We start from the raw sequence: 15133 nt of genomic DNA on the forward strand, positions 1-15133 counted from the left end.
CTTCTCGCTGTGGACACACGTAGTGCAGAAGTCTCCGTCTTCTGAAAATAAAAAATATTGGGGAAATCGCGCTTCAGGCTTACGAGCCGCGGCCCAACAACTGTGGAGTCGGCGTCATCAAGGGAGTACCTACGGACCTTGATCAACAGGACATTTTCTCGGCACTCCTTCAAAGGGCTCCTGTCAAGTCAGTACGGCGACTTGGAGCGTCGGAAAATGCGCGCATTGTGTTTGCCACAGAAAGTGCTCCAGAGCATGTTATATTGGGATACACACGTTATCGCGTGTACAAGTACATTGAGTCACCGAGACAATGCTCCAAGTGTCAACGTTTTGGACACGTGGCTGGTACCTGTCGGCTGCAAGCGCGGTGCTCGCGCTGCGGAGGTAATCACGAGCGATCCTCCTGCGGAACTGAAGAACCACAGTGCCCAAACTGCAAGAAAAAGCATGAGTCTACGTCACCTCGTTGTCGTGTATTTCGCAAAGAGAAGGAAATACACAACTACAAGAAGAATAACAATGTTGGATACTCTTCTGCAAAGGCGGTCGTGTGCAAGCAACGGAACGCTTCCAGCAGGGATAGGGATGAAAAGACGCCTGTGAACTACACAGGTGCATCGGAAAAAGCATTTGAAACGACACCACGAATTGACGGCACGGATGAATTCCCATCTCTGCCACCTCGCCCAACGACACAATCATCGACTCTGACTACAACTGCAGCTGTAGCTCCGATTAATGTTCCGACTGTTGGAGTTCAGCAGAGCACAGCTGGTCCGCCGACAAGACCACGGTCCTCATATCCATGGAGTGGACCGCGAGAGCGCAGCACTCGGCAAGGCAACGAAACCACATTCTCATTGTTATCTGCTCTTGTCGACGCTGCTCGCAGCTTCCTTGCACCCATGTCTTCTCCGGTCGCAAAAGCCATCTTGACACTGCTGGACCTTATTTTGCCTATTCTGGAAAAATGGCGCTAGCAACGCAACAACTCAGCTTGAACAACATCCGAAACAACGCCACCATATTTCAATGGAACGCCCGCAGCCTCCGCTGTCGTCACTCGGACTTCAGGCAATTTGTACACAAGCACCGCTTCCCGGTAATCGCAATTTCGGAATCCCGAGTGCGCACTAGCATTCGCCTTTCTGGATACACTCTCATTTTTTCGTCGACTGGAGTGGATACCAATAGGGTCATGTTGGCGGTCCGCAACGATCTGACTTTTTATGCTCATTACCTGCCAGTTGACACGTCAAACGAATATGTGGCAGCGACAGTAAAGTATAACAATTTGACATTTACGGTGATTGCGGCATATATACCTCCTCGAGCAAGATTTGACGTGGACAGACTGCAAGAAGTACTAGATGCGACACCTGGACCGCACATTTTAACAGGGGATTTCAACGCGCATCACCCAGCCTGGGGAGGCAGAAGATCATCTGCACGAGGTCGGCGTCTTCTCGAAGTAGCTCACGAAAATGACCTGGTAGTTCTCAACGACGGTCGGCCAACCTTCTACCAGGGAGATCGATCCAGTGCGCTAGATGTCACCATGATTTCCTCTTGCCTCACGCGGGCGGCAACCTGGTTCCCAGATATTGAAAGTCACGGCAGCGACCACGTGCCAACGTACATCTCTTGGGGCTGCCCACTGCAGCATATAAAAGGCAAGATTCTTCGCTGCACTGACTGGGAAGTGCACAGCGCGACTCTCGAAGATTCATACTCATCTGAGATGACCTACGACGAATTTGTGGATGCTATAGTCAAACAAAGCACAGTAGCACTAAGCATCTCAAGCCAAACGGCTGACATTGAGTACGAGAGACTTCGAGCAATACGCCGCAGATCTGACAGGCGTGCTCGTAGAACACTATCTATAGACGACATTCGCGAAGCCAGGCGAACGCAGAAACGCATTCAACGTCATCTAGACAAGCTGGACAGGCGACAGTGGCGCACTTTCTGCTCCAAGCTTGATCCCAGGAAACCTCTGTCTAGAATATGGAATATAGCGCGAAGCTTGAGGATCCCGCCGACACAACTGCATCCTTTTAGTTCTGTTGCACTATCCCGCAACGTCAGTGAGTTGGACATGGCGGAGGCTTTTTGCTACAAGATAACTACAGCAACGGCGATCGCAACCATACCACGATTGGCACAGAATGTCTCTGTTGCTGTGACAGTAGACACTAGTGTGACGGACGAGCCGTTCTCGTTCCAGGAACTGCTCGGCGCCCTGGCTTCAGTAAACAAAACATCATCTCCTGGACCTGACTCCATCAGCTATGCTGAGCTGTCGCACCTGGGTGACAAGGCGAAGATGCACCTTCTTGCTATCTTCAATGCAAGCTGGAAGAGGGGCCGCCTCGAACCTAGTTGGAAACGGGCTCGAATCATCCCTGTCCTCAAACCTGGCAAGACTCCAACAGATATAAACTCCTATATCGTCCGATAGCTCTTCTCAGCTGTGTGGGGAAGATCATGGAGAAGATGGTGCTGATGCGTCTGGATTGGGTTCTGGTGAGAGCTAACGCCTATCCCCCACAGATGTCGGGATTCAGAAAGGGCCGCAATAGCATAGATAACGTCATCAGTCTTGCTAACTGCATTAGGCTTAACAAACTTGCACATAACATTACCATTGCTGTGTTCCTCGACATCAAGGGCGCATTTGATAACGTGACACACGAGGCGATCTTACACACTCTGAGGTCTGCAGGAGTCAGTGGCTGTATGTACAGATGGATTTCTGACTATCTCACTGACCGGTCGGTGTACATGACTACGAAAGACGGCGACACCACTTTTCATACAGTGCCTCGTGGGGTCCCTCAGGGTGGTGTATTAAGCCCGACTTTATTTAATATTTCGCTCATTGGTCTGGAAAAATGTGTCCCTGCATCGGTTGAGATATGCTTATATGCAGATGACATCTGCATATGGAGCAGTGGCCGCAACCGTCGAGTACTACGCGGAAGACTGCAGAAGGCCATTAAATCCATTGAGACTTTTTTACGAACACGTGGATTATCCATGTCACCCGACAAGTGTGCCGCCATTGCCTTTACCAAACGGGATATGTCGCACTACAAGTTAAAGATTGCGGGCTCTCAGATCCGATACGTGTCAAGTCACAAATTCTTGGGAGTGATCTTCGATAGATCCATGACGTGGTTTCCTCACATTCGATCACTAAAAGAGAGGCTCGCATCATACGCGAACATCTTCCGCATGATTTCAGGTAAAGCTGGAGGCTGCTCCGTGAGTGCACTACTGCGAATGTATACAGCCTTATGTGAAGGTCTCCTGCGGTACAGTCTTCCTGCACTACAGGGCCTCACCAAATCAAATATTCAGGTGCTCACGAGCATGCAAGCCAAAGCCTTGAGGGTGTGCCTAGGTTTACCGAAAAATACATCGACAGTAGGGACCTTGACAGAAAGCAAACGTCTTTCGGCTGCCCTGCTAATGAAGCAAGAGTTCCTCCGAGTCTGTCTGCGTTTTGCGGCAAGGGTACAAGGTCAGCCACTTGCTTCAGTAAGCATTTCTGAGGTGCAAATGCTACTCCCCCCGACGTATGAAAAGCCGTCGATATTGACGGGGCCGAACCAGGAGAGTGAAATAACTAGAAGAATAAGGATGGGTTGGGGCTCATTCGCCAAGCATTATCAAATCATGAATGGTAATCTACCACTATCCCTCAAGAGGAAGGTATATAACAGCTGCATCTTACCGGTACTTACCTACGGAGCAGAAACCTGGAGACTTACAAAGAGGGTTCAACTTAAATTGAGGACGACGCAGCGAGCGATGGAAAGGAAAATGATAGGTGTAACATTAAGAGACAGGAAGAGAGCAGAGTGGGTCAGGGAACAAACGGGGGTTAAGGACATCATAGTTGAAATCAAGAAGAAGAAATGGATATGGGCCGGGCACGTAGCACGTCGGCAGGATAACCTACGGTCATTAAGGGTAACTGACTGGATTCCAAGAGATGGCAAACGCGGGAGGGGGAGACAGAAAATTAGGTGGGTAGATGAGATTAAGAAGTTTGCAGGTATAACGTGGCAGCAGAAAGCACAGGACCGGGTTGATTGGCGGAACATGGGAGAGGCCTTTGCCCTGCAGTGGGCGTAGACAGGCTGATGATGATTGACGGGGCCTCCATGGCAGCTTCCTTCCTGGACGATAGTCACGACAGTGCCGGGCTTCAAGAGCAAGAGAAACACACCTGGGCCAGCGCTGACATACTTCGCTCTAGAACACATCAACACCAACTATAGAACCCGTCATCACGTTTATACAGATGGGTCTGTCACAGATGGATCATCTGCTATAGGCGTGTGGATACCGTCGGCGAATGTCACCATCACAGCCGCTCTCAGCCACCGTACATCCGCCGCTGCCACTGAGCTGGCTGCATTGCGGAGGGCGCTTGCATATATTAAAGATCAAAGACTCGACTCTTCGGTGATATTCTCCGACTCACGAGCCGCACTGCAGTCCCTGAAATCTCCACGTACGCAAGACCAACTAGTCCTAGACATCAGGCGCCTAGGCAATAATGCTCATGAACTACACCACGATGTAGTACTGCAGTGGCTGCCCGCTCACTGCGGCATCGAAGGGAATGTTCGAGCTGACTCCGCTGCCAGAGCTGCGCATGACACAGCATCTGAGGAAATTGAAATTCCTTTTTCAAGAAAAGACGCAGCGATTCTGGTGTCTGCGTTCGCGCGTAATCTGCAGAGAACAATATGGAGCGATGCCAACAACCAGTACGGACCGCTGCACAGAATAGACCCGACGTGTAGCTTTCATATGCCACAGGGATTAACCAGACAAGATGAAACTTGCATTCATCGGCTGAGACTCGACGTTGCCTACACGAAATACTTCAAGCACAAGATCAGGCAGTCGGACTCACCCACGTGCACCACATGTAACACTCGGGAAGACCTAAACCACGTACTCTGCGACTGTTCCCATTACGACGCAGAACGACAGATTCTGAAGAAGGCACTTCATTTGCAACGCGGCTCGAGCTTGGAGCTGCGGCACCTTCTCGGCCCGTGGCAAGACAGCAGTTGTGCGATGCGCAGCACAAAAGCGCTGTTGGTGTTTTAAATGCGAAGCATTTCTTAGCGAACCTCTGGCACTTTGAGCGTTTCTATCTACGTATCTATCTATCTATCTATCTATCTATCTATCTATCTATCTATCTATCTATCTATCTATCTATCTATCTATCTATCTATCTATCTAGCCGCCTACGTCTGGGTGCTCTCATGATCGCCTCCTTAACTTGGTGTAGACCAAAATTTGCATGGGAGGGTAAGAGGACTTGACGAATATGAGTGCCGGGTCATGACATGAATAACGTTAAAATCCTGTCGCGTACGTCGTCAAACCCTTTCCACTAGACACGTGTGGCACAAACCCGTTTACCATGGGCTGCGGTGTACGGTTATGCGCCACAGGTGATTGACAGTTTATATCTACCCAGGAACGGCGAGAACAGACATTGATTACTTAAATGCTAAAGCGTTAAGGAAAACCAACATCGGCAGCGTTGACTTAACGAATGGAAAGAATGAAAATTAGGATCCCAGCAGGAATCGAACCTAAGCATTCTGCGTGGCAATCAGGTACTCTACCACAGAGCCACTCCAGGTCTATACACTGGTTTGGAAAAACAGCCTACGCAGGCGTAATATCGGTGCAACGTCAATTGTGGTTGTGGTGCTGGCTATCTAATTTTACAGGAAAGCCATAAACACTACATGATACTCCTACGATATGTACTCTTACGATACAGGCGTCATATCAGATTAACGTCTGTATTTCGAGTGTTGGGTCCGCTTGTATAGCGGTCTAATAAAGATTACGTTTGTATTCCTATGATTCAGCAAGCTATGTTGAAGCATTGCTCGACCCCGGAGGAATACATTAACGAAAGTTACATATGATATCCACATCACCGCACCGTAAAGTGTACTTTGTCCACCAGAACGGCGCAGTGTCCTCTTCATTTCTTACGAAGCTGGGCGATGGCCTCATGCTGACCGAGGATGATACCAGATTGATTGACATCCGCTTTAGACTAGGCTACGTAGGCCACACACGTCCAGGTAGTTTACGAATACGACAAACACCATCCACTGATGTTGGTCTACGTAGCACTATCCAGGCCTACCAGCCTCGACGGCCTATACCTCACCAACACGACGGGTGGCTTCAGGTTCCGACATGTCGCCGGCTCTGTCGACAGACAATTTGTCGACGAAATGACCGAGGCATCAACGAATTCCAACAGCTCTACTATACCACATACTTCACTACACATGGACCCCATGTCACCAGGGTCGCGACCGGATCCTATAACATGTCATGACCAGCTGCTTGTGCTCACTGATTACGCCCTTCTTCAAGAGCTGTGAAGAACTTCTTACACACATGTACACGGGTTCGTGAAACGTGCGTGCGTTCTCGGGATACGTATAAGCACTACATAACAGCTTACCGCTTCTGGTGTTGGTAATACCCACGTTGCATACCCAACCGTAAAGAACTGGTTATGTAACACATATGCGGCTCTTCAACATATATATGTGTGCGTATAAAATTATACAAATCTTTAGCGTCATTTTGTAACGTGTCGCTCAGTAAAAAAAGTTACGCCACAGTCCCCTACCCACCGCATGCTTCGCATAACATCGACTCCCACGGTACGTGGGATCTGCCGAATTTTTGAGAAACACTCAGCTTAACCAGAGCCTGTGAAGGACTCTTCTTATGTATATATGTGTGATTGTGACTGTATGTACTATTTGTGTGTATATGGTGTATATGTGATCATTGTATATACCAAAATCACCCGACACCTGGAGTAGCAAGCCAGGCGACAAACCAGGCTAACCTCTCCGGGCATTTCATTAAAGAATCTTATCTCTCTCTCTCTTGATACATTATGTGAACTACAAGCTGTAGAGAATTCAGTAGTGCGCAGTGTTTAATGGTCTACAATTATGAGCATACCCTTGATTTTGAGACACCGATATGGCAACCTAGTCAAGAAGCAGGTCGCATTCCATGGCAATTACATTAAATCCAGCCAGAAGATTAACTGGCCTGTCTGATATTCACGCCATGCATCATCATCATCTGACTATAGGTGCTAACAGTCATTGATGTCAGAGCCATTGATGTCAGGTTGTTTCATTAAAGGCCTATATCTAGGCGCCGCCAGCGGAGCTCGCGGATTTCAACCGTTGCTAGTTTGATTAGCAGTGCAAGGGGCACTTGCGACAAAAGGAAAAGAAAACTGCTTGAAGAGCTCGAAGTTTTCAGCGATAGAAGCTACTGTGGGCAGCTTTGATCAACTGAGCGAACTATGCAAGGAGAGCGAAGCTCTATCAACCTGCAGTTCCCACAAAGGGGTTGACGAACACGGACAATGACAGCCAGGCTTGGAAAACAGTAATAACATTAGGAATTTTATTCACGCAAAAACCCTACAGAGTAGGCCCGCGAATCGAGCCTTTGAACAAGGCACACACTGTTCACCATGACGAAGAGGCCATGCGCTTGAAGACTGCGTCTCGAGCTCTTGCACTTCTGTTTTGCTTCGTACTCTTAAGGACTGCGTGACGTCAACACCTATCTGCTTTTTTTTTCACTCTCTCTTTTGAGATCACGTAGTTGGCAAGACAAGTCGCAAAAAAACAAAGGAAAAAAAAAGACTTGCTATTCAACCACGTTCTTATGTGTCTTTTTTACAGTCGTTTTTTGTGTATTTTTTTGTTCTTTTGCGCTAGGGTCATCTACTCCCAGTCGCTAATAATATAACTAAATGCCATTGTACAGGAACACTTCTTCTGAAGCGCCCTAATTTCGCTGACAAGCGTGAGAGTGTCCATGTGTGTTTCTTTTTCTGCGTGTATCTGTCCTGCTTTTTTTTTTTCCTCGTACGAAAAGACGGGGTGAGCGCGACAGAGGGGGGAGAAAAGCGCGGTCCAGAGATGCTTTCGAGACAGGCCGGCCGGCAGTCCTGCAGGTTCCGCACCGGCCGTCCGAGTAGGCTTCGAGAAGTGGGCAGAGCGTAAAAGAAATTTAAACAAAAGCACAACCGCCGTGAGAGTCCGTTAGGCTTCGGTGGTCGCTTCGGAGGAGTAGGAGGAAGAAGTAGGGGCGCGAGCATCCGATCTTAGGGGAGGCTTCAGAAGGGCCGAGCAGCACTGCTGCCAGCAGTCCATCTAGTTGCCCAGGTAGGCGGAGAAGAGACGGGAGAGCACAGAGGTGGGCTTGCCGGAAGGCTTGGTGCCTGGGGGTGGCAGCAGGGAGTTGCACCTGGGGTTGCTCTCGCCGTAGGAGGTGCACACAACGTTGGGAAGGTCGGAGGCGGCCATCTTGACGAGGATCTCACCGAACTCGATAGCCTCCTCACCGCACTTGCTGGCGACGGCCTTGCGGGTGCAGCCCTGGTAGCGGTTGTACATGCTGCGGAAACAAACAATACGAATGAATGAGGTGAAGTTGGCAGTACACGCGGCATTTGCGCGGCGTCATTTGCGACAACTGAGTGTGATTCCGGCAACTATGATCCGAGCAAGATGTGATGTGCGAGATTTCATTTTCATTTCTACCTTCTCGATGCATCACCAATGTGTGAACGGAGAACGTTATAGCGGAGAAAGCTAAATGTCGGCTGATTTCTGGAAGCTGCCATAAACGATTGATGGCTTTACAAATGCAACATTGGCAGTAGTGACAAGAGTATTGCATAATCAGCCTTTTCCAAAAAGCAAATTGCAGTTCCTTGAGGCCCTTCCTTTAAACCTCGCTCTTCATGAGCGTCTACGTCAAATTACAGCACTTGCGATCACGTCAGTATGCCATATCGAGGCTGTACTTCTAAAACTACGTGCAAGTAAGGACCGGTAACGTACCAGCAGGCAGCGGGGACACGGTCGTTGAAAGCAACTGTGGACACCTTCTCGAGACCAGCCTGGATGTCGGTAAGGCACTTCTTCTGGTCGGGCAGGGTCTGGCCAAGGCAAGGAGCGTGCTTCAGGTAGTCTGTAGAAAGGAAAGGAAGTCATTAACCACATGCGGCGATCGGGCTTGACCTGACTGTCCCAACGTGGCAGCGGCCCACTGCGCGCTTAGTCACGCACCTCAAGACTTTCAATAAAGTTTTGAATCAATCCCTCCATTCATCCCATTCGTGGTCAGCATTCAAATCGACACTTATCGTTTGGTTACTCGTTAATTATTCATTTACGGCAGAGCAAAGGTTATTCTTGCTGTCACTGCTTAGAACGATGTTAGACCACCTAAGACTTCTGGTACGGAGCAAGCGATGCTGCCTTGATATAGCGCGCTACATTTCTCTTTCTTTATGTAAGCGCAGTTTCTCGCTGAAAACACTTGTGTGCCTACTCGACCGATCTTACCGGATGGCTGCCGCCATGTTACTTCACGCACTGGTAACTTCTTTGACCACGTGGAAAGGGCTCCTTCGCGAAAACATATCAACAATGAGCCAAGTCAACAACAAGGAAGCGTGGCGAGTCTTGCACGGCCGCCGGTCGCGAGTACAAACTTTTGCTTCCCTGCGCAGAAAAGAACTACTCGATCGTTTTGCTTCCTTCTCCGTTTAATGACCAAGGAAAAGTGAGCAGCGCGTAAATATGACGAAGAAACGACCCTTGCGGATAAAACTGGCCGTAAGGTAAGCTTCGAGGATAGTTTCAAGCATTTAATATGAACATTGATAACCGGTGACCTTCGTCATCTAGTAGAGTGGCGATGATAGATCGGTCTATTGTCGTGTTTGGGAATATTGCCGTCAAGTTTTATACTAATGGGAGCATCGCATCTGTCATATTGCGCCCTTGCAGTACTAGATTCTTAGGAAATCTTGGCATTTAATTCTAACAAGTGCTAGTACACCGCACCGGTGATTTGTAGGCGGATGTATGGTCATCCGGAGATGACATCATGGTGACCAGCATCGACGGAAGCTGTTAGCGGATCTCCGTTCGCTTAGGATTAAATTAAGCTTGTATACTCACTGGTCCTGACTTCTGTTCCCTTGGTACAGAACTGCTTGAAGAGCTCCTGGGATCCCTCAGCGACGAAGCCGATCAGTTCCCTCTGCAGGGGAGTGGCGCAGCGAGTGGTGAAGTTCCTGAAGCAGTCCTGGGACTCCTTGAGGAAGCCGCACTGCTTGTCGACTTCAGCATCGGTGGTGGCCACTCCGGATGGGTTCTGGTTGAAGAGCAGCAGCGTCGCCGCGCAGAGATCCAGCTCGCGCAGGTGGCAGTTGCATGCCTCACCGTTCACCTGGTAGGCGGCTGCACGACAGAAACAAGATGCCGAGGTTCAAAAGCACTGCTGGCGTACAAGGGCATCGTCGACGAAAAAAGTGGGCTTGTTGGTACAAAATAGCCAACGAAAACAGCAAGGGGAAACTCTGTACCAAGGCATTTTTGTAGGCTTTAAGAGAGGTTTACCTGCATGAAAGTAATCGGGTGTGAAATACGAGAGGTCGATAAAGCAGCTAGCCTGCCCTCTCGTGCGAATTGGATTCATGATTTGCACTTGGTTTCTTTGCGCTAAATGTACTCTTTATGAGTGCAGCAATATGGTATCCGGCAAATTAGTTCCGGGGAAACCTTCATCCCTCCTCCTGCTCGCGTATCCCACATCTCTTAACGGCGTATGTATTCTCACACCTTCAAGCTACTCATGAGGGACGGCTATGAAACAGTGGAATGTTGCAGAATGCCATCGTTAAAAAATTAGACAAGGTATTTTTGGACTATAGTTCTAACCACAGAGGATTGTTCATTGACACAAATAAGCATCCATACTCAGCAGTTATCCGGTCTCACATCCTCTTCCTCAGTAAGCTGACAATCTCCTGCTTTAAAGAAACAACGCAAAAAGAAAGCGCCCTTCATCTTTGGCTCAAGACGTGCCCGTGTTCTTCATTGCCGCCCAATATATCCTTCCTCATCTCATCTCATCTCCGCGTGTTCTTTAGAACGCGACGGCGCACGCGTGGTCTTCTACCGGCTCAGCAGTTTTGTCCCTGTCAGGTGGTCTACGATAGTGTCGTCGCCGTGTTCGTGGGCTTCACGCGATCAGTCTTTTCCCTTTCTACGGCGCGCTGGGCGCTTGCCTGGGCCTAGGCGCGTCTAATAGTCTTTAATTTCTACCTCGTTGGAAGGGGGCGGGCGGGACGGCCCGCTCGCGAAGCGTACGCTGTTCTGAGGAAGCGGCAGCGACGTTTTTTTTTTTTTTTTCGGCACGACCTTCAAAGAACAGTGGTGTGTCCCGCTACAGGCGGGATTATCTGTCGGGCGTCGGCAAGCCCTGCTGTCTGTTCGTCGCCGTGCGTTCGGGTTGCGATCGCACGTACGCACGCACACACACCCGGGCGCGTGGCAAGCGTGTACGGCGCGCTGCTGCTATTGCATGCTGGCTGGTGTGCTCAAGTTTTTTCCTCTCTGCCGAAGTCTGACCTTTATCTAAAAATACGCAGCGGTGTGGCGGCCTACATAGAGAAAAAAAGGCGCCATGTGGGCAGCCAGCCCGCTCGGCATCTGCTGGCGCACGCGCCGCGACATGTCCCCGCGCTGGCGCCGCTTGCGACGCGCGCTGCCTTCCGAAGAGACCCCTCGCGTTCGATCCGATACGGGAGGGCGTGTCCTTCGCGATAAGGAGCGCGTGTCGCGCATTTTTGCGCAATTGCAGCCGACAGCCGCGCGAGGTAGAACCGGTCGTCCGAAAACGAAATGCATACCGCGGTGTAAGTTACAAGCAGCGTCAGCTGCAACCCCCTGAAAACCCAAGAAAACGCACGGATCTAACGCTGGATTCATGGCATTCGCCGTTCTCTTACGGTCACCTGTCATCGTGTGAGAATAAATGGGGTGTGCGGAGGGTGAAAGAAATTTCTCAATGGTATAAGGAAAAAAAAAAGTTAGTCCAACGCGGAGCCTCGCTGGCTTTGGCATGGAACTTGTGCTCTTGCCTGCTAAGCAATGTGGGAAATTCCGAAAGTTGGACGACCATTCTTAAACACCTGTAATCAGCTCGCTGACACGCTAACTAAAGCAAACATTGGGGACAAGACAGCCTGGGCGCCTGTCAAAGTTTGCCACTGTCTTTTTTGACAGACAGAAAAAGACCTCGGACTCTATGCAGACGCAGAGCTCATGCGATCTCCATCTATATCACGTCGTCGTCTCACTTCACGGGATGTAAAGGAAGGAGCTACTACTCCTGCTGCTACGCTATCCATGCGATACCTGTCCTCGCTCCATACGAAGAGGCTGGAACCTTCCATTGCGAAAGGAGCTGCAGCGGCGCGCCGTTCTTGCAACATTGCGCAGCAACTAACGCGCTCGTATCAGTAGTACAGTCACGTCCACTCTACCGTGTCCCGTTAGCTTGAGTTCAAGGTGTTTTGGAAACGGCGCGAGCAGGCATGGCAGCCTGATGGCTGCTTCGCGGCCTTTCTCTTTCACATCGACGAGACGCTCTGTATCGCGTTCCGCGGGTTGACTTCATCGGCAGTGCTGCGAGCGCGCTATCTGCATCTGCGTGGTGCGCGAAATGGCTCATTGTCAGGTCACAGCGCGCGCAGTGAAAGGACCCGTTGCTGCTTGTTTTTCCCCTACTGTCTGCGTGTTCTAGAGCGCGTGGTTCTGCAATACTGTTTGATCGAGTGGGTATACGCAAGAAACGCCGGCGGGTTAGTGACCGTCGAGCGGAGCAGGAGCGGCGAGTGCGTTGTTATCACCGTTCCCTTCGCATGTCTCCCATTTAGTACCCAACATAATCAGTACTCGGATGATAATACAGCGTCCACTCTACCGAATCAGACTTGCTTGATATACGTTCGTTTCTTCTGCCTACAATGTTTCGTCCGCTAACCAAGATCTGGATAGCGCGACGGATGATTGACGCGCTCGTATTGCCAAGTGACAAAATCGTCATGTGATGGACGTCTTTTCTCTGGCTACTTGTTGTCTGACGCTGTCACGTCCTGCAAGAAATCTCTGGAGATGATGGCGGTTTCGCCAAGTGTGCGCTCATTCGTTCTTGCACTAGATAGCAGCAAAAAAGATAATGTCACAGGACTCTGTCAGGGCGACCAAATTTTCTCTCTTAACCGTGAGACCATCACAGAGGTGCCTTGACGACGAGCATGTGATCCATTGCCAGAAGGCAAGCAAAGGATTCGAGCGCACAATCATCCCACGATCTCCAAGGCGCAGCACCAACGGGTTAACCCGAGAAAAGCAGCGGTGAAAACGTTGCTAGATTTTGTTTACATTTTCTCGTTTTCGCTTTCTTCTTTCTGACACGGGTCCAGGGAGGCGGAGAAGACGGCGTGCAGAGAGAGCCAGATGCCGTGTCGAGGTTCCTCTTACTTTCGCGAGCATCTATTTCTCCCTTCACTGGAGCGCTACTGCTGCGAAGACGAAGGAAAGCAGAGGCAAAAACGAAGGGGTTTTTTAGAAGCGCCCGGTAGAGGTAAAGGAGGGGGGGGGTGCGATCTCCTCTCGCGAGGACCGCTTTGGGGTTACTGGGACACCGGCTGGTGCCTGCCGCTCCTGCAAGCAACGTGCCCGACTCGAGATGCAGCGCACTCCTTCTGGTCGCAAGAAAAGCGGCAGACGGGCGATAAAAGGAATAAAATAAGCTCTCTCAAAGGCAGGCGGTCCTCCTTCCCACCGCCTCTTCTTTGTTTATTTCAGATATCGTCTACCATTCGCCCCTTGCTCATCCTTTAGCTTCGACTATCACTTGACATCTAAAGTCATTTATTCTCATTCTGTTCGCCCTATCACTGGGAAGATCACAATTAGGAAGCGAGGAAGATATCCCGGGACTAAGAAAGCAAAAGTGCGGCCTGGTTTTGTACCGTCGTGCAAAATAAAACACCCGAGTCTCTCTCGCTATACCGTTTGTTTCACCGCGTTTAGTGTTAACCAGTTTTCTTGGGGCATTTCTTTCGCACGATCTCGCAACTATCGGTGACCATGCGTCCCACACTGATCACGCTGCCGATTCGTGCTCGACATAAGGAAATGAATAAAGCTCGTTTTGCGCTGCGATGGTACGAACACGAAAAGCTCACACACCGAAGCTACAGACATGAGATTGCAAGGCAGGCCACCTGTAGCTAGAAAACGCAAGTGCCGAAAAGAACCCGCTGGGAAACCGTTGCTGGAAATATTCTGTCCTTGCTCTCAATTGCTCGTTTCAGTGTCGATATATTGCCGCACTCGTGACTTTTGCGAGGGTGAAAATAATCCAAGTCTCGATATCTGATTTTGATGTTGGGCACCAACGCGGTATCCTCGCGCATATCTCTGGCTGCACGGACTGTACCCCATCAGTTGTCAAATAATTTCCCTATCAAGTATCTGCTTTAGAATGCTATGCCCCGTAGAAACCTTAGAGTTACATTTGTTCCCTCTTGAATGAGTGGCAACTCAATAGACCCACGTCTAAGTCCCCAACTGGAGTATTAGAAATGTATACCAAGTCAACCACTTGATCATTAGTTAAGCTTAATGGTCTGATTATCGCTATTCACCAAATTAGTAATTAAATTATAGGTCTGTAATTATTGAGAGGGGGCGAAAAAACAAAGAAAAAAACACTTACCGAAGGCGAAAACCGCAGCGAAAAGGGCGAAGGTCCTCATATTGACTTAGAATTGAAGAGTGTCGCGCACTGCAATAAGGATTGGTTGTAATGTGAGTTCTCCTGAGGCTGAGCTCGGTGTGGATGTCTCCTCAGGGACCAGCCGCGCTCTTATATACCGGTCTCCAGGGGGAGAATTGGTAAACAGCGCTGCGTGAGAGAGGAAAGGGGCTCCCCCAAGGCACCGCGGAGCCCCCCTCGGCATCGAACAACTCCCCTCCCCCTCCGTGGGGGGGCGCACGAAAGCCACTCTCACTCGTGAGTCTGTCTCGCCTCTTCCTCCCCCTTCTCCTCTTCCATCTTGCGCGCACTTGCACTTTCGCCAGGTGTACGCACGCCGCGGTGGAGAGGCACCAGGCGAGGCACTACACAGCCGGCTACCGGCAGCCGC

General features: G+C 50.0%; 1 protein-coding gene across 1 annotated transcript; it reads right to left on the reverse strand.

Annotated features, from left to right (window-relative positions):
• Window positions 1–7481: 7481 nt before the first annotated feature.
• On the reverse strand, window positions 7482–14856 carry LOC119393998 (uncharacterized). Its single transcript, XM_037661212.2, has 4 exons — window positions 14704–14856; window positions 10089–10370; window positions 8961–9090; window positions 7482–8511 (listed from the first exon to the last, which is right to left on the reverse strand). Exons 1-4 carry the CDS (start codon window positions 14741–14743, stop codon window positions 8268–8270), a joined length of 696 nt encoding a protein of 231 aa, XP_037517140.1. The 5' UTR covers window positions 14744–14856; the 3' UTR covers window positions 7482–8267.
• Between the last annotated feature and the right edge of the window lie 277 nt (window positions 14857–15133).

Source organism: Rhipicephalus sanguineus, chromosome 5 (genome assembly GCF_013339695.2).
Source record: "Rhipicephalus sanguineus isolate Rsan-2018 chromosome 5, BIME_Rsan_1.4, whole genome shotgun sequence".
Taxonomy (NCBI): Eukaryota; Metazoa; Arthropoda; class Arachnida; order Ixodida; family Ixodidae; genus Rhipicephalus; species Rhipicephalus sanguineus.

Coding starts and splice junctions, on each gene's coding strand:
- LOC119393998 (XM_037661212.2), bottom strand. CDS start 14,743: ATGAGGACCTTCGCCCTTTTCGCTGCGGTTTTCGCCTTCG. Junction 9,091..10,088: donor GGGAACAGAAGTCAGGACCA/GTGAGTATACAA, acceptor TCCTTTCTACAG/ACTACCTGAAGCACGCTCCT. Junction 8,512..8,960: donor CGTGTCCCCGCTGCCTGCTG/GTACGTTACCGG, acceptor TTGTTTCCGCAG/CATGTACAACCGCTACCAGG.